Here is a 26444-nt window from a genome sequence, read left to right as displayed (position 1 = left end):
TGGAAGTGATATTCAACCTGTTTATTTCTCACCAAATTTAATAATCTGAAAAAGTAATTTTGGAACTATTGCATACAAAATTTACCACAGTTCTCAAATCATTTGTAATTTTACTGCCCCAGTTATTGATACCCACAACTAGCTGTGCATTAATGAAAAACAAGTGCACATGAAAGTACAAGTGCACTATGGAACAATTGGTAAAATATATTATTTGTAACATTGCCCAAATCAATGCACATAGCCTAGGTACATAGCGTACTGATGACACTGCACCCCATGTCTCTGGATGATCTCTCCCAGTGGCTTCATGTAAATGTTGAACAGCATGGGGGACAGAATGGCGCCCTGAAGGATGCCAGATGTCAGCTCTTTCTTGGAAGAGCAGCTGTCCCCCAGCATTACCATCTGGAATCTGCCTGAGAGGTAGGAATAGAGCCACTGGAGCGCAGTGCCCCCAATACCTAACTTCCTCAGGAGTTCCAGGAGGATAACATGGTCTATAGCAGGGGTAGGCAACCTGCGGCCCACGGGCCGGATGCAGCCCGGCAAGGCCTTGCGACCAGCCCCAGCCCGGTCCTGCCGCCGATTGCCGCCGGGGCCTTTGGGGGGGCAATTGTCTATAGAAGCCTCAGAAACATGCATTTATACTAACATTTTTTAAAAAATCAGCAAATTTTTTCATGTGTCTTCCATTTTTTTAAAAAAGTGTCTTCCATTTGAAAATTTTGTCCTACATTTGTCCTGGTTTATTTATATATTTCATTTTTAAAACATTATTTAATTATTTATTTTTTGGCTTCGGCCCCCCAGTTGTCTGAGGGACAGCAAACCGGCCCCCGGCTCAAAAGGGTTGACTACCCCTGGTCTATAGTATTGAATGCCACTGAGATGTCCAAGAGCACGAACAGGGTCACATTTCCCCTGTTGATGCCCAGAAGGAGATAATCGAATAAGGCGACCATGGGGGTCTCAACTCCATATCCCTCCCTGAAATGTGATCTAAACAATATCTCATCAGAATTTATTGACAATATAAGGAACAGATTTGCGCTATTAAGTATAATAGACCAAGAACGAGAAGAACCTGGTGGCGCAGTGGTTAAATGCCTGTACTGCAGCCACTCACTCGAAACCACAAGGTTGCGAGTTCAAGACCAGCAAAAGGGCCCAAGCTCGACTCAGGCTTGCATCCTTCCGAGGTCGCTAAAATGAGTACCCAGACTGTTGGGGGCAAATTAGCTTACTTGCTAATTAGCTTACTTGCTGTTCACCGCTATGATCTTTGGAATAGCGGTATATAAATAAAACAAATTATTATTATTATTATTAACTATGGTCTGAAGCCAGAAACATAATAAAAGAAGAATGCAGACAGACAATTTCAATAGAGAAAAAGAAAGAGAAGAAACCATGGATGACAGATAAAACTCTACAAACAATAAAGGAAAAAAGAAAGGCAAAACAAAAGGGGGATAAGAATAAACTAAGATCCATGTATGCAATAGTACAACCTCTAGTGCAAAAAAAAAAAAGAAAAGAAAAAAAAGAAAAAAAAAAGAAAAAAGAAAAAGAAAGAAAGAAAGAAAGAAAAATACTACAATGACCACTGCAGAGAAACAGAAGACAACAACAAAAGGGGAAGAACAAAGGGTCTATTCTACAACATCTGGAAAATCAAAGGAAAAGTTCAAACCAAGGGTCAGAATGCTTAATGACAATAAAAATAACATAATTCAAGACCAGGAAGAAATACAAAGACATTGGATGCAATACACAGAAGAATTATATAAAAGGGATGACAAAATGAAGGGCACATGGAATGAAGAGCCATATGAAAATGAATCCCAAATTCTAAAAAGCGAGGTGGAAGTTGCAATAAGAGAAATGGCAAAAAAAAAACCCCAAATCACCAGGAACAAGTTATATTCCAATTGAACTGCTGAAATCCACATTGACAGAGTGAACTCTAGTGCTAACCAACATATGTCAACAGATGTGGAAAACAAAATGATGGCCAACAGATTGGTAATGATCAAGATACATCCCTGTCCACAAAAAAGGAGTCACAAAAGACTGCAGTTCCAAAGTGCACCCCTATTAATTCCTGCTGGTAAAAGCACACCTTTCATTTATCCAGTTCTCCCCAGAAACCATGCTTGAACCGCAATAAATTCTTGCACTGACAATTTAAATAAATTTTCATATAAAACAATGATACTGTCTGTGTCTTGTAATTCAGCTTGTACACATTCCACTTCCAACTTCACCTTTATTAGTTTTAAAAGGAGATCTCTCGGGAAGCAAAAAAATATTCCTCTGATTTCTTTGACAGTCCCCAGATGGGTGAATCTACACTGTAGCAATAATGAAGTTCAACACTACTTTGACTGTCAAGGTGCCATCTTACAAAATCTTAGGATTTGTAATCTTGTGAGGCACTAGCACTCTTTGGCAGAGAAGGCTAAAGATCTTGTAAATGTACAAACTGCAGGATTCAATAGGATGAAGCCCTGGCAGTTAAACTACATTATTTCTACAGAATAGATGCACCTCATGAAACCACTGCTGGAAATGAATACCTATTTGCTGAAGCAATATTCTGTCAGGTGTTGTTTTCTGGTGTAGATATTGCATTTCAATTTGTGTGTGGCAATTTCAAAGACAATCCTTCTGTATGATGCTACCCAGTTTATGGTTCATTGAAAAATAATGTTTGACAGTAGGTGTGAAAATAATTGTGTAAGTTAATAGACAATACTAGAAAACAATTAATAGAAAAATCATTCATTTCAGCAATAGTGGGAACAATAAGAAAAGAGACTGGAAAAGGTACAACCAGTAAATACTATGTTGACCCAGCCATATGATATGACTTTCCTTGTGTTACAACCTTTTTCTTTTTTTTTTTACTTTTGAGAAGGGGGGAAATACACACAAGGAAATAAGGATATCAAATACATTTTGCAGAGCATATGTAGATACCTGATATAAGGAATGGGACAGCAGAAAATCATGCAGAAATAAAATGTCAAGTTTGGCACATCCTCACCTGTCATCCACTTGCCCTTGTTCAAGAAGATGCTGACCATCCATAATAATGGAATGTAAAATCTGTTGGCGACTAAACATCTCTGCTTGGAATAGCTAGTGCACAACAGGTTGAAAAAAGAGAAAATAAAATATACTTAAAGGAAAAGAAATCTCTGGCTCCAAAATAAAAGTTCCCACTTAATATACACAGAATTTAACTTTGAACCAAAGAATTTATGAATCAAAATGGGTTAAGACAGCTCCATTCACAAATAGTTATAGGTGTGGTGAATGTATTTTTTTTTAAAAAGGAGCAACTGGCTCACAAAACCTGGATTTTGTTGTGCTTTTTGTGGTTTTGCATTTGTTGCTTCTACATCTTATGGTGTTAGTTGGCATCAATATTTTTATTACCTAAAATGTTTTGCTAACATTTGAATTTCAATGTATTTCATATACTAGTTTTCTTTTTCTTGAACAAATTTAGGCTATTAAATTTGGGGGGGGGGCTTTTGAAACAGAAATTGGAGGAGAACATACTGAATGTGTATTTGTATTCTGCAAACAAAATTATTTCTGCCTGCATCAACTTTTTAACTTGCCATGGCTGAACATTCATAGTTCTGTTTAAGTACGTTCCTCAGAGCCATCTGCTGGCTCTGCAGAGGAAACAAAACCCAAGGCCCTTTTCACACTACCATTTATTGCACTATGTGATTCATTTTAATTATCATGACTACATTTGTTTGAATTCTGAGATCTGTAGTTTTATGAAGTATTAAGAGTCATCTGGTAGAGAATTCTAAATGTCCCACTCAAACTGCAAATCCCAGAATTCCATAGGAGAGAGCCATGACAGTTAAAGTGCTGTGAAAGTGCTGTAATTGGGAATTCTAAAAGGTCCCCAATATATCAATTAGAGGTAAATAGACATGAAATATGATATCTAACACTGACAAATAAAAACCGGACTGCTAATAAAGAAGGAGCCTCACTTAGTGACTCTTTGAGACATCATTTCCATCAATTTTTTTGTTTTGTTTTTGTTTTAAGAAAAGTTGATCTCCCAGGGTCTTTGACCTTTTCCTGTGGTTAAAAAAAAGAATTACAGTAGATACCCTGAAGTACTCCCAATCTACTCACATCCCAAGAGATTTATCAATTCAATAGTCCTCCATTGATTAATGGAGGGAAGTGCACTTTCCTATGAGTTTGTTGTTGCTGTTGTTAGGTGACCTCAAGTAGACTGACTTACGGTGACCCACTAATAGGGTTTTATTGCAAATTGATATTGAGAGAAGGTTTGCCATTGTCTTCCTTTGAGGCTGAGAAAATGTGACTAACCTAAGGCCATCCAATGGATTTCTATAGTCGTGAAGGGATTTGAACCCCTGTTTCCTGGAGTTCTAGTCAAACAATCAACACTATACCACACTAGTGTAGCTCTGACATAAGATGTAGGCTAAGTAAATATGCTCATCTGTTAGATACCAAAATACTTTTAACATTCCTCTTCAGACTGCAGAAATGTACATCAAATCTAGAAGAGATGTACTTTATCCTTTTCTTTTAGTGAGTTTTACCTATGGTTCACATATTATTGCCACACTCTTACTGCATATATGAACCACTCGTGTAGGCTTTACATCAAATGATCAACCAGCTGGGTGGCAATGGTTTCTGCCTCCTTCCCTTTGCCATCTCATAGCATTAATTTTAGGCAATACAGCAGCTATGCCAGGTTTCTCAGGCAAGATCCAAGCCCAACAGCACAAGAAATCTCCATATGATCACTGTAGCTGTAACTATGTACATGCCTGGGTATGTACATAGTTATATGTGCTAAACTGAACTGGGAGTTTGTTTATCTCAGACACAGCAATTTTTAAAATCAAGGATGAACCTGGTATCGTCCAGAAGGTGTCACAATTGACAAGAGCACATTTCCAAATTGCACATGACAAGTCTCAGTGAAGAGGGTGACAAAGGTAACATGTGAACTATCATGCTCCATAAAATACAGTTCTAAAGGACAGCAATACAGAATTGACCAATCCACAGGTTGTTACGTTGATAATTCATTGACTGAAACTTGCCTCATGGGCCCTTTGTTGTTCCAAAAGAAGCTGGTAATTTCCTGAAATCTCTGCAGCCAGTTTCTGCTCAGTTTGAACCAAGAACTCCATCCAAGTCTCACATTTCTCTAGGAAGGTCTGTTGCTGCAGCATGAAGGACTGTAGCTTACTGGAAGGATGAAAGAGTGATTCAGTAACACTTCTGAGCTTGCTAAAACATATTCACTGTGGTTGCTAAGGGAGCCATTTCAATCTTGGCTGAATGATATTATTGACTTTTTAATCTTGGGAATTTTTTTAAAAACACATGAGGAAAAATATAAAATGACAAATAGGGCATATAAACATATATATATTTTTGACTTGCCTATTTCTTAAGCATTTGTGTTAGCAAAATATATTTTCACCATTCATAGATGTTGTTTAAGGTCATAAACAATAACCTTAGAATTACTTTCATTTTGGAAGAACTGATTGTTAGCAAAATATATTTTCACCATTCACAGATGTTAAGTTCATAAACAAAAACCTTACAATTACTTTCATTTTGGAAGAACTGATTTTGCAAAATTATCTCTCCTATTCAGTCAATACAGGGATTAGCTCATTCTGCAATAGAAAAAATGTTTTAGACTCCTTGCAAGAGAATAGCAAGCAGTTAATCAGATATCTAGTTCAATATCTCAGGTTTCCACAATTACAAGTGATCCATATTCTTTTTATGGAGAAGAGAACCATGAATCTTCAGGATAGTCTGATGTGGACCACATGCTTGTGGGCAGGATAGATCTAGCAGTGAGCTGGGCTATTCCTCTCTCTATCTCTGCTACCCTCCTCTCTCTCTATGCATACCCCCCCCCTAATCCTTCGCTGAAATTCTGCACTGTAACATTACATGTACTTGTCCATTTGGCCTGTTAATAGCACTAGGATTTTTCTTCTGGCGTGTCAGCTTGACTATTGAAAGTATGCTCAAAATCTGAAAAATGGCTCATCAAGCAACCAAACATAGGCGGAATACAAACCGCCCAAAGGGTCGGTGTCCCACCGCCCTGGTTTGCTGCATGAGGGAGCCGTAGCGGACAAACCGTGCAGCTCCCTCACGCAGCAAAAAGAACTCGCAAAAAGCGGGTTCTTTCTGTGGCGTGGTTGTGATGCCGCAAGGCGCCAATGGCGCACTTGCAGCATCACAAGGGCGCTGAGACGTGCGGATGCTAGGTGTCTGTCACGTCAAAATGGTGATGCCCATATGTACAGGGCGCTGCCATTTTGACGCCCTCATCACGTGCGAGGGGCGTCTGAAAGCGCCACCCCTCGCACATCACGACAACGCCCCATAGGGCCCGTCTAGCCAGCACCATAGTTTTAAGAAGCTTTTTTAAAAGTTTGGTGGAGACCTTTGGTATGTTGGACTTCGTTCTGTTTGGTTTTTGTTTCTGAACTATTTATGGCTTGTAGCATGGTAGCAAAGAAGTAGAGGATTCTGCTTTGAAGCCTACAGTTGAACTTAATAATTTTTTAGCTCTCTCTCAGCATCATGGAAGGATTGGAAGCATCAAACTGGTGCTCACTTAAAACTCCAGCATATCTCCAAAGTGATCCAAAGCAGCTTTAGTTTGGCCTGTCTGTATGGGCTCTAAGTAACCATTCTGTGGTCCTAGACAACTGTCCTACCTGAATCTTTCTGTAGTTTGTGAAGAAATCATAGACCAGTTCCTATTCAGATTTTGCATCCTTTTGATTTCTTTATCATTCAGAGGTAATCTATAACCAAGCTCATTCAGGTGATCCAAGTCTGGTGCCATGCTGCTGAATTTTAACATCTGGCACTGTAAAGTGGTAAGGAACAAAAAACAATGTTGAGTAAAGAAGTCATGTTGCAAAATAACAAGTAGATAATGCTAATTAACATGTCTGCAAAGTGAATTTATTGCTATTTGGCATGGATTTTGGTCAGTGCATTTTGGACAGTGAGGAGACAGCATGCATTTTTAGGGTTCAGGTCATTCATTAAAATAATATAATATTTTCAGTTCAAATGTGCTATTTTCGTTTGGAATTTACAGGGCCTAAGCAGAGCAATGGAAAATAGGGGCCCGATTCCCACTTACCTCTTGATTAGATTCCTGAACCGATTCCTGAAACTGGTTCAGCAAACAGAATGGTTCCCACTAAGTTTGCCCCAGTTTCAAGAATCGGTACAGGAAGCAACAGCCGCAGCTTCCTCTGTCAGGACCATGTGGCACACTTGTCTTGGAAATGACATGGATGTGGCCATTAGGTGGAACTGGAGAAGAGGTTATCACAGTTCAAGTGGCAGGTGTGCATGCGTCAGCATTTGGGAGCTGTGCATTATGGGACATCTGATGCAACATGCACAGCTGGTGAAGTCAGTCAAGAGGTGCATCATGTGAAATGGTATGATGCAACCTGCCCTAGGGATGAAACCAGCAAGGTTTCATTGGTGGCAAGACACCACATGACTTCACACAAGACCACCTATAAAAGGGAGAAGGTGATTATCTCCGTTGTTGGATTGTTGTGGTCGGTGACTGGCGTAGCACTTTGTCTATTTGTATATGGAGCTGTGAGTATCCAGATGGCTGTTTGGTACTCTGTGCTATCTTGTATATAGCTTACAACAAGTGAATTAAAGCCCTCTTCTTTGAGTGAGAGCCTTGCTGTCCAGCAGTGTTTATTTCTGCAAGCTGGGAGCTCAAGGCTGGTGAGCCTGTGTGGGAGGAATTTTTCCTTCTCTGCTGAAGCCTTTGCAGACACCTCTCCAAGAGCCTTCTTGTAGCATCCTGCCTGCATGGATCAATTCTGCACGTGGTCGCAGTGGACACAGCGCATCTCTCTACACCCCAACATCCCTGCCATGCCTCCATCTGTTCTCCTGGCTATACCAGTATGCCTGAACCCACAAACCCACAACTATTTTCCCTGTTTCTTTTTTAAAGTGGTGGTTGCTGTTGTTAAGTGCCTTTGAGTCGATCCTGACTCATGGTGATCCTCTTGATGAGACAGCTACAAGACTCCCTGGCCCTGTTCCCACTATGGTTTAAACCGGATCGTGATTCCAAATGATTCGGTTTAAACCACCATGGTTCCCAATTAATTTGAATCCCTGAAGCAATTCGAAAAGGGAGGTCATGCTTTTCACCCATTTAACCTGCATCAAAAAGTTGCTGGTAAAATGGGGTGTTTGAATCAAATTCGAATTCGCCCATCCTCAGTCCTCTCTCCTCCCTCTCTCCTTCCACCTGGCCTCTCCTCTGCCCCCAGCCTACTGGTATGGCCAGGAGGACAGAGGGAGGCATGGCAGGGAAGCTGTGGCTGTTGCTTCCTGCACCGATTCTTGAAACTGGGGCAAACTTAGTGGGAACCACTCTGCTGAACCAGTTTCAGGAATCGGTTCAGGAACTGAACGAAGAGGTAAGTGGGAATTGGGCCCCTATTTTCCATTGCTCTGTTTAGGCCCTGTAAATTTATGTCCATCACTTCTTTAATAGAGTCCATCCATCTAGCATGCAACCTTCTTCTTTTTCTACATCCTTCCACCTTTCCTAGTGTTATTGTTTTTTTTTTCAATGAGTCATTCTTTATCATGATGTGACCAAAGTATGACAGCCTCAACTTTATCCTGAATAGTTCTCTGGCTATCAGAAGGAAAATCTAATTGCTGACCTCTGACTTCACCACAGTTATTGTATTCTTTTTAAGTATGTTATATGTTTTAAATTCTACATTGTTTAATTGTATTTTAAGGGGGTGGGTGGGTTGAGGGTTCAGATTGTATATTTTAATCTTGTAAGCCGCTCCAATTGCATTTTGTAGAGAGGCAGGATATAAATAAATTTTATCCTCCTCCTCCTCCTCATCATCATGGCTTCCAGGCAGATTTCAGGCTTGATCAGTTCTAGGATCCATTTGTTTGGTTTTTTGGCTATCAGCGCTCTTCTCCAGCACCTCATCCCAAATAAATTAATGTTCCTCCTATCTGTCTCCTCACTGTCAAGTTCTCGCAACCATACATGGTAATAGGCAAAACAATAAGATTCTAACTTTGGTGCTCAGTCAGATATCTTTACATTTTAAGATCTTTTCTCATTCTTTCATAGCTCCCCCCCCCCCCCCCCATTACTGGTCTTCTTATTTCTTAACTGCAGTCCCTTTTCTGATCAATGTTGGACCCAATGTATGGAAACTCTTTTACTATTTCAATCTCCCCATTATCTAGGTTGAATCTGTGTAGATCGTCTGTGATCATTATTTTTCATAGAATCATGTAGTTGGAAGAGTCCAATCCCCTGCCATGCTGGAACTCACAATCAAAGCAGCCCAAACAGATGGACAGCCAGTCTTTGTTTAAAGAACTCAAAAGAAGGAGACACCACCACACTCTTACTTTCAGGAAGTTCCTTGTAATGTTGAGGTGGAATCTTTTTTCCTGTAGCTTGCATCCATTGTTCCGGGTCCTGTTCTCTGGAGCAGCAGAAAACAAGCTTGCTCCATCCTCAATATGACATCCCTTCAAATATTTAAACAAGCCTATCATATCACCTCTTAACCTTCTCTTCTCCAGGCTAAACATACCTAGTATCCTAAGTCTCTATTCATAGGGCATGGTTTCCAGATCCTTCACCATTTTGGTTGCCCTCCTCTGGATACACTCCAGTTTGTCAACATAGTTTTTGAATTTAGTGCACAGAACTGAACACAGTATTCCAGGTGACGCCTGACCAAAGCAGAATAGAGTTGGACTATTACTTCCTTTGATTTAGACACAATACGTCTATTGATACAGCCTAAAACTGTTTTCTTTATGTTGAGCAGTAAGCCTGCATTTGTACTTTCTTCTTTGTTCTTTCTATCATGTCTGTGATATTCTCTGCTAGTAGTATGGTGTCATCTGCATATCTTGGATTATTGATATTTCTTTCTCCTATCTTCACTCCTTCTTTTGTGTCCAAGCCTGCTCTTCATATATTTTCTGCATACAAGTTGAACAGATAGGATGAAAGGCCTTGCCTGACCCCTTTACCAATCGGGATCCATTCTGTTTCTCTGTATTCTGTTCCAACAGTAGCCTCTTGTCCTAAGGATAGATTTCTCATCAGGACTATCAGATGTGTTGGCACTCCCATGTCTTTAAAGGCGTTCCATAGTTTTCTATTATCTTTGCAGTCAAAGACTTTGTTAGAGTCTATAAAGCACATGCTGATCTTCTTTTGGAATTCTTTGGTGTGCTCCATCAGCCCTTGTATGTTTGCAGTGCGGTCCCTAGTACCTCTTCCTTTTCTGAACCCTCCTTTTACCTCTGACATTTCTCTCTCCATGTATGGTTGGAGTCTGTGTTGTGGAATGTTGCAACACTGACTCCAACCATACATGGAGAGAGAAATCTTTTAAAAGGTACTTAATAATATGTCTATAGCTTACCAAGTGTTTGGTAGGAATAATAGGCAAATGTACTTAGCATCCAGGGAGGGAAAATGACAAGTTGAATGAGAAAGAAGGTAATATTATCAGGTCAATTTTTCAAAATTTAGGGCACATAGGAGAAAATGACAAAAAATGGAAAAGGCTTTCTCTTGGCTGCTAAGACTTGGTATAAAGGATTAATATTATAAGAGGGTAGGTGTTGGTTGAACACTAGGACAATCATCTTGACTTTAGGAGCAGTTTCATAATGGAAACAATTGGTTAATGGCTCTTTCACTGGAGATGCTCAAGCAAAACCTGGATAGCTATCTGTTGAGCAGGCACTAGCTCTGAAATTCCTGTATCAAGCAGAATATTGAACTATATGACCTACAAGACTTCTCCACTTATTTTGAGTCTATGACAATATTTAGCAGTCTATAACTGAGATGGTCTAGTGAAGCATTTTGCTAGTAGTAGTTATGCTGTGAGATATATAAAGGAAGGGAGAAGGAATTCTAACTTGAAGATAGCAGTATAGGCAAAAGCACAGTTACTGATTGGCTATATTGCCCTGAACAGCAACAGCACCAATACACAAGCTTGCCTGATCAATATGTCTAGACTCTTCTACTGGATTGCAGCTGCATCAATAAGAGTGAAATCCTCAGTTGAAGGATTTATTGTGTCATGAATTTTTAAAGTTAAAAATCCAGGTTTTTCCTTTTTCACTCACTTTTAGTTCTTCCATCCTATTACGGATTATGCATAGGTCAGATGAATGGCTTGGGTCTTGTGCTTTAAGTACTTCTCCAGCTTGTGTTATCCAGCCCTCTAGTCCTCCTAAGTTCTTTGTAAATGTCTGGTAGTCTTGAACTCCAGCCTGTGGGTTTTTTTTTAAAAAAAAGCAATAACCATGTTAGTCTGGATCAGTGTGCAAAGGGATCTTGTAGCGCCTTTGAGATTAACAGAGAGAGAGAGAGAAGTTGGTAGCATAGGGTTTCATAGAGTTAAGTCTACTTCAGATGCATGGAGTGAACTGCCTGTCATCTGTTTTGTATCCTGCCACACTACACATATTATAAACGTAATTAATACCAGAGCCTCATGTGGACCTTTTTGACCAGTTCATCACATCTACTTTCAGGTTCCCAGTCGGCATCACACTACATTCCAATAACTCCTTTCATATGGTTTTCTAATCACCTTGGCTTTAGGCAACATCTTTCTTCCTTTGTCCCACAAATCACCATTCTTAAAACTGAATCTATCACCTCATAATCACAGCCACAAGTTTTGCATTTCTATTGCTATTTACACATACAACAAGATCATCAATAGCTATAGAGATCTGTTCCTAGGCAATTCATTGTATGCATCTGGTGATGGAGACTTAAGTTTGGGAAAGCTTATACTCCCAAATTCTTTCTCTCAGTTAGTCTCAAAACTGCTACAAGATCCCTTTGCCTGCTCGTAAACTATGATATACATTTTTTTTAACCTGATGATACACAATGAATAAACATCTAACCCCACGTGAAATCTTCTGTGTTGCCTCCTTTTCATCACCATGACTTTACCTTCAGGGTGGAGAAACTGCAAGTCACAAGTCACACAGAGTCCACAAGGCACACACTTTGTGGCCCCTTAGCATCTCCCCAGAACCCTCCATTTTGGGAGATTTTACCCAAAGAGCACCAAATTTGGTTTTTTTGTGGGTTTTTCAGGCTATGTGACCATGTTCTAGATGAGTTTATTCCTGACATTTCACCAGCATCTGTGGCTGGCATGGAAGAAAGTTGGACACACACACACACACACACACACACACACACACACACACTGTGTGTGACGCTGAGTAGGGAGGAGTGATTTCCATGTTAATCTGTGTATTGTTCTGTTGTTGATGGCAAGGCCTCAGGGTGGGACTATATGCAAAGAGGATTAGTGTCTGTATATCCTCCCACCCTGAGGCTTTGCCATCAACAACAGAACAATACACAGATTAACATGGAAATCACTCCTCCCTTCTCAGGGTCACACAGTATGTATGAAGCTTACCGCACTATTCTTCTTGGTCCGTTCTGAGAACGGAACGGAAGGAGCAGGAACGAGTGGGGGACAGATTTTACCGCACACACCAGTCCCTCATTCGTTCCGTTCCCCCTCTCTTCTGTTCTCAATCTGTTCCAGAGGGGGGAATTTTTGAGAACTGTTCAGAACAGTTCTCAAAAAGCGTTCCCTCTGGAACGGAATGAGAACGGAAGAGAGGGGGAACAGAACGAGTGAGGGACTGGAGTGTGCGGTAAAATCTGTCCCCCACTCATTCCGTTTCCTGCCGGGCCATTCTGAGAATGGCCCTGAAGACCTGTGTGGTAAGCTTTTATGTGTGTGTGCGCACACATACACAACTCTCTTCCATGCCAGCATTCTCTGAAGATGCCAGCCACAGATGTTGGTGAAACGTCAGGAATAAACTCTTATAGAACATGGTCACATGGCCTGAAAAATCCACATAAAAACTATGGATGCTGGCCATGAAAACCTTCAACTTTAGCACCAAAATTGCTTGCAAATGTGGCAATTCGCCTCCTATCCTCACCAAACACCCCCTCTAAATGCTTTCCTCCAGTTAAAAGGTGCCTCAAAATGAGAAGTACAAGTTGTACGACATCATTTCTGGTGTTCTTCAGCACACCAGTTCACTCTCTGTGTGTTTGGTGTTGGTGTTGGTGGGGGGAATAGTCCCCCATAGCTGTTGCTCACCCCTGCTTTACCTGAAAGCTATCACTAACATGTTAGGGTTATGTAGAAAGAAAGAGAATTTTGTTTTGCTTTACTGGTTCACTAGACAACTCAAGGAACTACATAAAACAGATATGGGCAACTATGGGTCTTTAGGTGCTTTTGGCCTAAAATTGCCATCATTCCCAGCTAGCCTATCCCTAGTAAGGGATAACAGGAGCTGTGATACAAAACCATTCAAGGGCCATAGCTACAACCCTGACAGAAAGGAACAGGTGATATAAATACCTACAGAGATAGACTGTACACATTTTATCACAGTTATCCTGCCATGTGACAATTTATCCATAGTTTGGTAATTCTAGTGAAAGGGTAAAAGGTGGTCAGATATAGTTATTCAGGCATCATTCTTTATAGTGACTAAACTCCTATATGTTTTCAGGTTGATTTGTTATTATTGCTGTTGTTGTGCAGTCGGCCATCCTTATCAATAGACTTTTTATCCATGGATTCAAGCACCCACGGCTTGAAAATATTCAATAAAAGTATACATTCCAAATAGCAAACCTTGATTTTGCCATTTTATATAAGGCCATTGTATTTAATGGGACTTGAGCATCCATGGATTTCATTATCCACTGGTGGTCCTGGATAAAAGCACTTGAAACAGTACAATTAAAACATCACCACTTTCTGTTTTAAAAGCCTGTCTGAATAAAAATGCCTCATCTGGAAGAACAAGGAAGGGGCCATTCTGGTTTCCCTGGGGAGTTCCAGAGTCTAGGTGCAGCCATCAAGAAGGCCCTCTCTCATTTCCCCACCAACCATGTTTACAATGGTGGTGGGACTGAGAGAAGGCCTCTCCTAGGCCAGCTCATAGATGATGATACAGTCTGCCAAACAGTCTGGACCTGAGGCATATAGGGTTTTATAGGTGATAACCCGGGCTTTGAATTGAGCCCAGAAACAAACTGTCAGTCAGTAGTACTGTTTCAGCAGAAATATTGTATGGTCACTGTAATCTGCCCCAGTAACTGCCTGGCTGCAGCTCTTTGGACCAGCTGAAGTTTCCAAACATTCCCCAAAAGCAGCCTTTAGTGTATTACAGTTCTCCTAACAGGATCTAACTAAGGCATGTACCACCATGGCCAAATTCATCATCTCAAGGAACAGACACAGTTGGCGAACAAGCTTTAAATGTGCAAAAGCACTCCTGGTCACTGCAGAAACCTGGTCCTCCAGGTTCAAAGCTGAGTCCAGGAGTATACCCAAATTGCAAACTGCTTCTTCAGGGGGATTATAGCCCCATCTAACACAAGCTGAATCCTTATTCTCTGATCTGCCTTTTGACTGACAGGAAGCACCTCTGTCTTGCCTGGATTAAGTTTCAATTTGTTTGCTCGTATGCAGCTCACTACTGATGATAGACACTGGTTTTGGAGCAAGAGAGCCTCCTTGTATTAGGATGGAAAGGAGCAGTAGAGTTGGGTGTTATTCATACTGATGGCACCACATTGCAAAACTCAGGACAATTTCTCTCAGCAGTTTCATGTATATGCTGAATAGCCCAGGGGACAAAACAGAACCATGTGGTCTAGTAGGAGTCCTGCAGCACCACCTTCTGGGTTTGCTCCTCCAGGAAGGTATGGAGCCATTGTAAAACAGTTCCTCCCTCCCATTGAGATGCCCAAAAAGGATACCATGGTTGATGGTATCAAAAGCTACTGACATATTCAGCAGAACTAACAGGGACACACAGACCCTGTCCAGTTCCCTGTGTGGGTCATCCACCAAAACTACCAAGACTGTCTCTGTTTCTTAGTCAGGCCTGAAACCATATTGTAAACATATGTAGGGTAGTTATGCTGGATCACATTAGTCTGCCCAACTAATCAGACAGTGGGTACCATGTTACTGAGCCAAGCAACAGTCAATTTACTCTCAACCCATAAAGCTAAAATTGAGAAACAGGTCAATATATGTGCTTGTCCAACAACTGGTCCAAACCTATGAAAAAGTTCAACCCCTTGTACAATTTTTTTTATGCTGCTGAATTCTCCCAACAGGATTTTAGCAAAATGTTGTAAAGGAACTTATCAAACAATCATGATGTTTTTTGTGGTTTTTTGGGGGCTATGTGGCCATTTTCTAGAAGAGTTTATTCCTGATGTTTCACCTGCATCTGTGGCTGGCATCTTCAGCTGCCATTTTATAACCATCAATATGATGGTTATAAAATGGCGTTGCAATCATGTGTTAAGAAGGAATGCTTTTTCTGTGAGAGCCAGTCTCTTTTGAACAAATCATAGCTTGAGTTAGCATGCTAAAAATGTGACAGTATGACAGCTCCTAAAATATATCAGTTAAGTACTGGTGAATAATTGAAGGTTTTTGGAAGGAGGGAGTTAAAATGGTAGGATAAGAGGCAAGAATGGGATCCCTACCTGCAATGTGGACTTCTGCCTGCTGAGAGACTGTTCTAAAGAAGATATATTCTGGTTTAGAGACAGCTGACCAGACTGGATGGCTGCAGCAGCAGAATGATCCACCTGTTGCTTCAGCTGTTCCCCCAGTTCATGCAGAACAAACAGAGAATCTTGCACAGTCTTCATCCCTTTAAGGAGGTCCTGTAGAAACAGTGGAACAAAACTGCTGCAAACATTCAAATATGTCATACTGATCAGCATACAACTAGCTTCTGAGGAGCCATTTCTATGGTGAACAAAGTGTGACCACAGGCCTCATGTGGACCCTAGAGTCATTTTTGTAGCCATTAGGGTTTAGCCCTTGAAGGTTTAAAAAAGTAAAAAATAATAATCTTAAAACAAAAAACAAAACAAAACAAAAACCCTCTTATTAACTCCCCATGCCCTCTTGGAAAATTTTTTGCCATGTTTTGGGTCCACTGGCCATTTTAGTCCAAAGAAAGGACTTTTTAAAAAAAAGAAGTAAGCTGGAAGTGACTTCTAATCAATTCTGTTTTGAAAAATGGCTTCTCCACAGCCTAAAATGGCCCAGCGAGGGCCAAAAACATGTTGACATTCTACCCACAGTCTCTACAGGGCATTGGATGGCATTTTGGGGCAAAATTCCTTTGCCCTTTTTTTTAAATGGTGGCACAACCCTCCAAGGTCTCCTAGTGGTGGTATTTCAGCCCTCTAGCTTCTCACTGTTGTCCACCCTGGATGTACATAATTATTAAATTCGGGGATGGGTTCACATGGAAAGAAACTGCCAAATACTCTGAGCACAGTGAGGTAGGAATCAAAGTACACCCCAAGCACTTTATCTATGAACTCTCATGTGCATGCACTCATACATGACATTGATGTATGCATCTGTCCAGCTCCCACAAGGTGTCAGAAGAGTGTAGCTGTTTTCACAGACTTTTATATATACTCACAACTGGATATATAAATTCCTTTTTACAGCTTGTGGGAAACAGGATCTGCTATGACTTTCCAAAGGGAAAAAATAAAGTGCTACATTTGTGAGGGACATTACAGTAGATGCAAAACCTGCGCACTCTGTAAATGCATGGCTTGGCAACCACCAATAGAAAGAGTAATGTACACAGAGCAATGTCTTCCTCACATCCTTCTCCCAAATTCCCTCAAATTGGACAGGTCATTCAGGTAGGCTTTTTTTTTTTTACATGTTTAGATTCAGGAACATTTATTGTCATTCTGTGTTATGTAATAATTATGCAGCCTTTAGTTTATTTTACTCACATTACAATCATGAATCCAGGCAGTCACTTCATCATCAGTAATTTCCTTGTTGGATGCAGCCTTCAAAAGTTCATTTGTTCGATCCTCGTACTGTTGAACAGTAGACGAACACTGCGTATAATAGTTTTTGTACTTTTGCCAGAGTTGAAGTAGCCCCTTACTGGAGTGCAAATGCTCAGCAATCTCTTCTAGAAGATTGTTCCACCTGGTGATTTTAACAAATGAATTATGATACAAAACAGTTGACAGGAAGAAAAGAGAAAGGACCGTAGAATGACTTTTAGGGAATCACTCAACCATAATCTCAGAATATCAGGATGAACAACAAGTCAGTTTAGTTATTTCTCACAGAAAGTTTTTGGCAAAAGTTAAACTACATAAATTTATCATTATAATATTCTTGGAAACCAATCTTCATCTTCTGTGGCAATCTATTTTTTAAAATTTCCACAGAAAAGCAATCAAGTGAATATATATGAAAAATATGTAAAAAGAATTCATCATCCCTAATAAATACTTGGGAATAAGAACTAAAGGGCTGCATAGGAGGTACTCTATTGCTGGCCATAATTTGGATGCTTCTTTCATGTCAAAGACAAAAAAGCAAAATAAAACAACAAACTACCCACTAGCTACTCTGAGTCCCAGTTTTGGGGAAAGGATGGGATATAAATAAATATAATCATCATCACCATCTCGCAAAAAAAAATTAAATAAAAAAGGTTGGAAGCATCATGGTGTGCTCTACATGCTAATATCCAACATATTTATTTTAAAACATATACTTTGAATTGTAATATAATTGTATATGTGTATCTATTTTTTTGTATATCAATGTCATACACTCTCTAAAACTATCCTTTTTGTCTTGAAACACAGTGACAAAAATGATATTTGTCTTTTTTTATATTGGCTGAAATAATTTTGGTTCTATTTAGAATAAAATAGATTTGTATTATAGATTTTATTTATTTAATAAATATTTATTTAAAAATACATTTGGGAGTAGCATCATACCTCAGGTTCATTTCTTTTAAAGTATTGTTAAGTGCTTCTGTAACAGGTGGGTGACACTCTTTCAATAACTGATTTGTCACTGATCCAAATTTCTGTAAGCGATGGTCTTGTTTTTCCAATTCATCCTGCAAGTTCTAAACCAAAACAAAACAAAAAAGCAGAAAGAAATTTGTAATTTATTAGAATACCAAAGTAGTAAGACCCATTTTAAAGCTTATTTTCAAGGCCACATTTCTTAGTCAATTAGCAGGCACTAAAATGATGAAATGGAGAGTCAATATGGTGTAGTGATCTGAGTGTTAGAACAGCATTTTGGGAAACAAGCTTCAAATCCACTATTCAGCCAAGAAACCCGCTAACTCAGAAGCAATGGCAAACCCCCTTTGAACAAATTTTGATAGGTTCACCTCAGGGCCACTATAAGTCAAAAATGATGTTAGTGAAGCAATAGCAGCTAGAAATAGCAGCTTCATTTATATAACACTTCATACTGCACTTAGTAGTCTCTAAGAGGTTTACAACTGTGAGCTAATTGCCTCCAATAACCTGGGTACTCCTTTCAATGACCTTGGAAGGATGTGTGGCTGAATCAACCCTCAGCCCCTGGCAGGGACTGAACTCACAACCTTGTGGTTTGTAAGTGAGTGGCTGCACTACAGGCATTTAACCACTGCACCACCAGGGCTCAAGCAGGGGAGAAACTGTAATGAGTTTTTAATGACATGCTATTTTTCTGCTTTTTAAAAATTTATTACGGCACATGGCCAGCACCAAAATATAGCAAAAATACAAAACATGTAATATCAGGTGTACTGCCATAGCACAAATATATTAACATTCTGCTCTGAACAAAGATGTGTATCTTCTATATATCCAAGTAGAAGGAGAGAATGCCCACAGTCCCATCCCCCATAACATCACAAAATTCACACGTTATTATAAGACATTGCTTTTTCTAAATTGTCTTCTAATGAATTTTAGCTGTATATGTTTTTTTAAAAAACACACACACATAATGATTTGTTTTGTATTTTTTATGTGTAGTTATTTTAATAAGCTTTAAGTTGCCTTGAGTTCTACTAATGGGAAAAGGGCAGGATAGAAATGCATGTCAGCAACAGTAATAGCAATAACAACTACAGTTAGTTCTCTTGCAGTGCTGCCCAAAATTCCTTACTTTTTGATATGCTTTGGTGCTCACATCTTACCTGAAAGTTGTCTACTTGGACTTTCACTGCTTCCAAAGAACCTGTAAGGAGATGAAAACGAGAGAGAGAATATCTGGCTTCCATCAGGTAGCTATTCAGTTCTTCATAAGCTGCTTTGTAAATGCTCCACTGATCAAGGACAGATTGCAACAATATTTTAAGTTGGCCAACCTGATCAAAATGAAACAAAACCAAAGTGTAATAAATATTAAAGGTATGAATGCCATTTGCTGTCTAATTTAAATCACTTTAAACAAAAGGTCAACATTTCAAATGCTATTGTATTTTCCCATAAGTGTAAGCCTCATGAAAAATGAAATTAGACAGTATGTTCACTTTCCAGAGGTTTCATGGCTTTTTTTTTTTTGCATTTATTTTTACTGGTACACTAAAACTGCTTAGTTTATTGATAACATTGCATTTTGCAGGGTTGTAAGCTACAGAATGAATTTTGATAGACTTTACCTGAACAAGAACACATTATTGCTTTATATTTCAAGGAATATTTTACTTTAAACCAAAAATCTGTAAGAACTATAGATAAACACAGTTTCTAGCAAAAATATTTCACTATTTTGCACATGACATAATGTTGTGTACAATTCCTCTTTTCATTTGTACAGCCAAATGTGCTTACCATGTGGTCCAAACTTGCCCAAGAATGGTTTAATTTTTGCAGGGTATCCATGACAACAGCACAGACTTCTTCTTTTTTATTTTGTATCAGAAAAAGCCCACTCTGTTCTACTTTTTCAACTTCTTTTTCCTTTGCTTTTATTTGCTCTTCAAGTTCCTAAAACAAAACAAACAAACAAAACATATTTCCATGGCATTTGATTTTATTGCATATTTTCACCATTACAGTTAATGGAGACATTATCAGCAATAGTGCTAAAACAGGTTGAAAATTCTTGAAGAGCAGAATTCACCACCAATAATTTCCAGTGTCTTATTATCACCATCATTTATTGAAATGATAATATTATTGATAGAAAATTTACAGTGCCATCAGAAAAGGAACAGAGTGTGCTCAGAAGCAGGAACAGAGAGGTTCATTTCCAATTTAAGTGGTTACAGCAGTGAAGCTTTAATAGGCAAAAACATTTCCTAGCAAAAATAATGTGGCTGGTGTAGCTCACTATTCCTAACTTAATAAAGATATGAAGCAAATATTAAGATGTAGCGATCTATTCAAGGCTGTTTTGTGAATGGGATTTGAGTCTACACTAATGTTGGTTTTTTCTAAAAGACATAATTCTTCACAGTCTTCTGCTGATTTCACACATGAAATGATCACTGATTCAAATCCCGGAGATCTTGTAATAAGACAAGCCAGTGGCTTTATTTGCCTCCATTCATTTTAGCAAGTAGCCAAACTTTATTGGCTAAAGAGTGACGTTCAAAGGCAGGGGTAGGCAACCTTTTTGAGCCAGGGGCCGGGTTGCTGTCCCTCAGACAACTGGGGGGCCAAAGTAAAAAAATAAATAATTAAATAATTTTTTAAAAAGTTAAATATATAAATAAACCGGGACAAATGTAGGGCAAAATTTTCAAATGGAGGACACTTTGTTTGAAAAAAATGGCGGACATGTGAAAAAATTTGCTGATTTTTAAAAAAATGTTAATATAAATACATGTTTCTGAGGCTTCTATAGACAATTGTCCCCCAAAGGCCCCAGCGGCAATCGGCGGCAGGACTGGGCTGGGGCCGGTCCCAAGGCTTCGCCGGGCCGGATCCGGCCCGTGGGCCACAGGTTGCCTACCGCTGTTCAAAGGTATAGCTGTGTTAGTCTGGAAAATCAGTATGTAAAATGATCTTGTAGCACCTTTAAAACAACAAAGAAAAATTGGTACAATGAGCTTTTGAAGACTTCAGCCTACTTCCTCAGATTCATTCTCACATACAAATGGCTTATATAGGTCTGTCTCTGGGTTCTCCACTCCAAACATGCATCTGACGAAGTAGGCTGAAGTCTATGAAAGCTCAGCCTAGCAACTTCTTTATTTCAATTAGTCTCAAAAGTGCTACACGATCCCTTTGCATACTAAAGAGTGAGTTGTCAAAGATCCCCTTTTTATTCAATGGTGTCTATTTGGGAATGGAAAGATTCTTTCCATTTACAAAAGAGAAATTAATCTAGCAGAGACGTTTGGTATTATAAAAGGATATGCCAGTCTATCTCCAAATCTTTCATTTGCCTCCAATAATCTAGGTAGCTTTTGTTGTATTTATGGGGTGTGTTTAGTGTGTATGTGCATAAGTACTCTGGAGCGGGGGAATCAAGGGCCACAAGAGACCTAAATTTCCTCCTTTCTCTTTGAATAGTGAAGCTGTCCACTAGATCACAAGCTCATCTGTGAACAGGACACAGCTGGATTTATCACATTGCCCTTGATGAACTAGGATTACTTACTGAAGGGGGGAAAACATCCCCTGTAAAAATTAACTTAAGAAATGGTACTGAAATATTAATAGGTAAGGGAAGCAATAGCTGCTAGCCAGCATGATATACAATGTGAAAAGGAGAAGGCTTGAGGTTTTTAGGGGGACATTTTTAATAAATCCCCCAACAATTTTTTCATCCCTGAAAACACTTAACAAATTAGAAGTGGTAGCTACTACTCCAGAAATCAGAATTAGGTTTGAGAATGTCCTTAACAGATTGGAAAACTAGGCCAAAACTAACAAAATAAATCTCAACAGAGATAAATATAAAGTTCTATGTTTAGGCAGAAAAAATTGAAATGCACAAGTATAGGATGACTGACACCTGTCTTGGCAACAGTACATTTAAATAGGATCTAAGGGGCCTGGAAGACCACAAGCAACAGGAATCAACAGTGTCATATGACAGCCCAAAAAGCTAATGTAATTGTAGGCTGCATATAACATCCACATCAAATGAAGCAATAGAACCACTGTATTCTGCCTTGGTCACAGCTCACCTGGAATGTTATGTCCAGTACATATCCAGGGAACCTATCCAGAGGTGGATTACTAAGATGTAAAAAATCTGGAAATCATACCTTATCGCACACACTTTTGTCAGAGTTCTGGGCACAGGCGGGGATGCGAGCGACCGATGAAAAACAGATTTTACTGCACACCGCACTGTCCTCAAGCCGGCCCCATTTCATCGCCCAGCACCAGGCCATTCCCATTCAGTGCTGAGATGTGTCCATTTTCTCAAATGGAAAGCTTCCGTCAGAGTAAAAGGACATGCCTAAGCACTGAATGGGAATGGCCTGGTGCCGGGCAATGGAATGGGGCCAGCTTGAGGGCAGTGCGGTGTGCAGTAAAGTGTACGACAGGGTCCCAGGAATAGCTTAGGGAACTGGATATCTTTACCCCAGAGAAGAGAAGACTGAGAGATGACATGATAACCATTTCTAATTATCTGAAAAAATATGTAAAAGATAGGGTCAGCTTGTTTCCTTCTGCTCCAGATACTAGAACATGAATCAGTAGATTCAAATTGCAAGAATTGCAAGGATCTACCTAAACATCAGGAGTCTTAGGCACGTTACAAACGACCATTTAGTACGCGCTCTGCGCGTACTAGGGTTAGAAAGGGGCGTGCTAGGGTTAGGAAGGGTCTTACCTTCCTAACCGGCCTCGTCTGCAGTACGTGCGGAGCGCATAGTAAATGGCAGTGCCTGTCCACATGGGCGTTGCCATCTTTATGTCTCGGACGCACAGCGTCGATGTGGCACGGCGGAAGTGATGCCACGAGTGTGCGCCTCACGCCTCGTGGCACCACTTCCGGGTGCCAAGAAGAAGCGCCATTTCGGCGCTTCTTTTTAGCTGCACCGGGAAGCCTTGCGGTCTGGCTGCTGGGGCTTCTCGGCGCAGCTAATGATGGCGGCAGCAGACCGCCCACTTTTGGGCAGTCTGTAACGTGCCTTAGAAGGCATTTGGAAGACTGGAGAATGGAAGGGGAGGATTGTGTTTTTAAAGAAATAGCTGTTTGACAGTTGAATGAACAGTCTCAGGTGTTTTTTGTGGGGTTTTCGGGCTATGTGGCTATGTTCTAGAAGAGTTTCTTCTTGACGTTTCACCAGCATCTGTGGCTGGCATCTTAAGAGAATGCTTGCTTTGAAAGGAGTTGGGTATATATAATGTGTGACCTGGAAAGGCAGGAGTGATTTGTGTGTGTATTGTTCTGTTGCTGATGGCAGGCCTCAGGGTGGAAGGGTATGCAAAAGAGGATTAGTGTCTGCTTGATTAGTGCTCATTGTCTGCTGGGAAACCCCTAGCCCTGGGAGGTTTCTCATTTGCATTTGTTGAGTCTTGATCTTGCTATTTTTCAGGACTGGTAGCCAAACCTTGTTTACTTCAAGGGTTTCCTCTTTCCTGATGAAATTGTCCAGGTGTTTGTGGATTTCAATGGCTTCCCTATGCATCCTGACATGATAGTGGTTGGCATGGTCCAGAATTTCAGTGTTTTCATAACAAGATAAAGATTCAACAAGTGCAAATGAGAAATCTCCCAGCAGATTTTAATACAAATTAAAAGTGCAATGCTATGCATATGTATCATCACAACTAATCCTCACTTAGTTCCAGCATAAGTTTATAGAGGACTGCCATTCAATGGTTTTTTCCCCCACTGAGGACTAAAATGCTTTCAATATTATTGGACTGAAATCATATGAGGAAAAAAAACAGCCAGTCAAAAATATTAGAAAGGAAAGATTTTTATCCTTCCAGTCTCATAACTCAATTAGATCATGATACTTGCTTCTGATTTATTGTAGAAAATGAGATTGTCCTTAACTGTCTAAGGAAAATTGGATCTCTGTCAGAACAGGTATTAACTTTAACTTTTGATTCCAATTATACTGGAATGTATAAAGACAAAGAAAAATTATTCCATTTTAAAAAGATCAAAGCTTTGCCAGTATATGTGAGGAGGCCTTTGGCCCACTGTGACCCATGATTTCATTAACCTTTGGATGTTTGCTATATGCCACTTGGCTGCTAAATTAAAGCAAAAACATTTTATTACACAACCCATTTGCTTTAGCTGAATGGAGGTAACAAAATTAAGGCACAACTCAGAGGAAGTTGTGCCCATCCATTCTTTTGAAGTCAATAGCTTTGAAGTATTTAACTGTGTAGATGAATTAGGGTTATTGCCCACAACGTGTTGCCTTTTTATGTTAGCACCACCTGCTTTCAGGCTATTTGGCATTCAGCGCATTTCATACTGTTGAAATGCATCATTTCTCTCCTTTGTTTTCTTGTTGCCATGCTCTCATATGTCTACCATTAAAGAGCACTGGTTATGATGACCTATGTGGATTATCCAATGACATCACCACACTATGGCAGTATAAGTAACCAAGTGGTGGTGGCAGAAGGGGAAAGCCATGGGCACAATTACCATGAAGGAATTAGGGCACTGGAGAAATATGCTGCTCAGAGGCAGAGGATTTTGTTTATCTTCCTGTGCCATTAGGGATGGAAAGAAAATTCAGAAATATTTGAAAAATGGTCAATCTCTCCCCTCATGTTTTTCAAGTGTTGGGAAATGCTGATGAGAAGGAAATCTTGGATTGACAAGAATCTTCACAGTTTGGGACCTATTCTGTATAAAAATGTGCATGTTTGTTTTCTGCAGAAAACAACATGTTCTGCAAATAGAACATTATTTCTGCAAAGAAATATTATTTCTTGTACAGAAAATGCTGTCATTGGTAGCTTATCCTGCACAAAATTTACACACGGTTCATTTGTATGGAAAACAACAGTTTCTGTGTAGAAAAAAAACATTTTAGTGGAGAAAATAATATTTCTGTGTAAATAAATACATTCATACCTACAATTCCAATGAGTGTACAGCACCCCAATAAATTTGTACTGAATGTTTCATCAGGAAGAAAATCTTGAAACTTAACAGAAAAACTTCATCAGAAAAAAATAAATAAATTCTAAAACTTTATATCAATAGATATCCCTACAGTAATCATTGAGACACTGCTGCATATCACTGATATACTGTTTGAAATGAAAATTAGTGCAGCCTAGCACTTTATTGAATTTTAATGTGGTTTGATTGAAAATTGCCATTGTGGACAGGGAGAAAGGACGGTAGGAAGAAGCACTCAACTCCTCATATTCTACTTTTTCATGCCTTGCACATTCATTTATTTAAAATTTGTCCACAGGTAGTGCCGGCTGACACGAGGGAAGGAACACATCTGCATTGACTAGACAACAGGGACAATGGCATGCACAACCAAATGTGCATTTCCTTGTAGACACTGCAGTATGAAAACATAACATCTGCACTGACATATGCATGCATGTGTGACACCACAACTAGCCCCCTCTGTTGCAGCTCAGCATTAGCACAAATTGACTCTGTTTTACTTTTTATTATTTCAACATCCAAGTTAAAATAATAATTTAAAATTAGAAAAAATCCAATATTGTGTTGGCACAATAGAAATTCCTTAATCCCCCATTTCTTCTGCAGACTTTTGAGCTGGCAGAAAACTACTTCCATAGAGTTTCCAAGTACTTGTCAATGCAGAATTTTAGTACAGTGGGAACAGGGAAGCATTCTGTTTGCTTTTGCTAAATTACCATCTGTACTTGTCCATAAGTGTAAAAATTATGCCCCAAAATTGACCCCAAAATTCCAGGTCTTATTTACAGGTCACTATGGAAATGTGATAGCAGCTCTCAGATTTCCCCAGGCAGTGTGGAGAGAAGTTTAGCATAAAAGAGCCAAGCAGAAAGAGTCCTATGTGATTGATTGATATTGCTGTTTGTTTAAGAGTCCCCCTCCTGTCCTCACATCTGGCTGAAATGAAAGCTGAAAGGATGAAGAAAAGCCTCAATGAGAGTCTCTTTTACCATACGTACAAATACACTCACTGAAGGAGCCTCCAAGTTTTACTCTCGACCTATCCACGGGTCATGGCAAAATCCATTACTTTGGCCTCAAAACCTGACCTTGACTTATACATAAGGTCAGCGTATAGTTGAGTATATATAGTATGTATCTCTGGCAGCAGACCTCCATCACTGGATTCTGCCCAAAGTAATCAATAATAACATTTTGATAAGTAGAGGTTTGACAATAAAATTAGTTCAACAAGATCTAGAATGTTACATTCATCCAAACAAGTGTTTCCTCAGAATGTTATTTTTACAAACTAATCAGGAACAGTTAACGTTTCAAAGGGGACTTCCCTTTTGA

The 26444-nt window shown here is 39.6% G+C and overlaps 1 protein-coding gene across 1 annotated transcript in view; it reads right to left on the bottom strand.

Annotated features, from left to right (window-relative positions):
* Positions 1-26444, bottom strand: part of SYNE1 (spectrin repeat containing nuclear envelope protein 1) — a 429497-nt gene that overhangs the window by 87276 nt on the left and 315777 nt on the right. The window contains 9 exon segments of the mRNA XM_042446890.1: positions 3053-3147; positions 5130-5277; positions 6783-6937; positions 11269-11415; positions 15722-15904; positions 17009-17213; positions 18026-18159; positions 19234-19404; positions 19871-20026. Coding sequence (XP_042302824.1) covers positions 3053-3147; positions 5130-5277; positions 6783-6937; positions 11269-11415; positions 15722-15904; positions 17009-17213; positions 18026-18159; positions 19234-19404; positions 19871-20026 — 1394 coding nt within the window.

This window comes from Sceloporus undulatus, chromosome 1 (assembly GCF_019175285.1).
Source record: "Sceloporus undulatus isolate JIND9_A2432 ecotype Alabama chromosome 1, SceUnd_v1.1, whole genome shotgun sequence".
In the NCBI taxonomy this organism is placed as follows: Eukaryota; Metazoa; Chordata; class Lepidosauria; order Squamata; family Phrynosomatidae; genus Sceloporus; species Sceloporus undulatus.
This window is presented reverse-complemented; position numbering and strand designations above follow the sequence as displayed.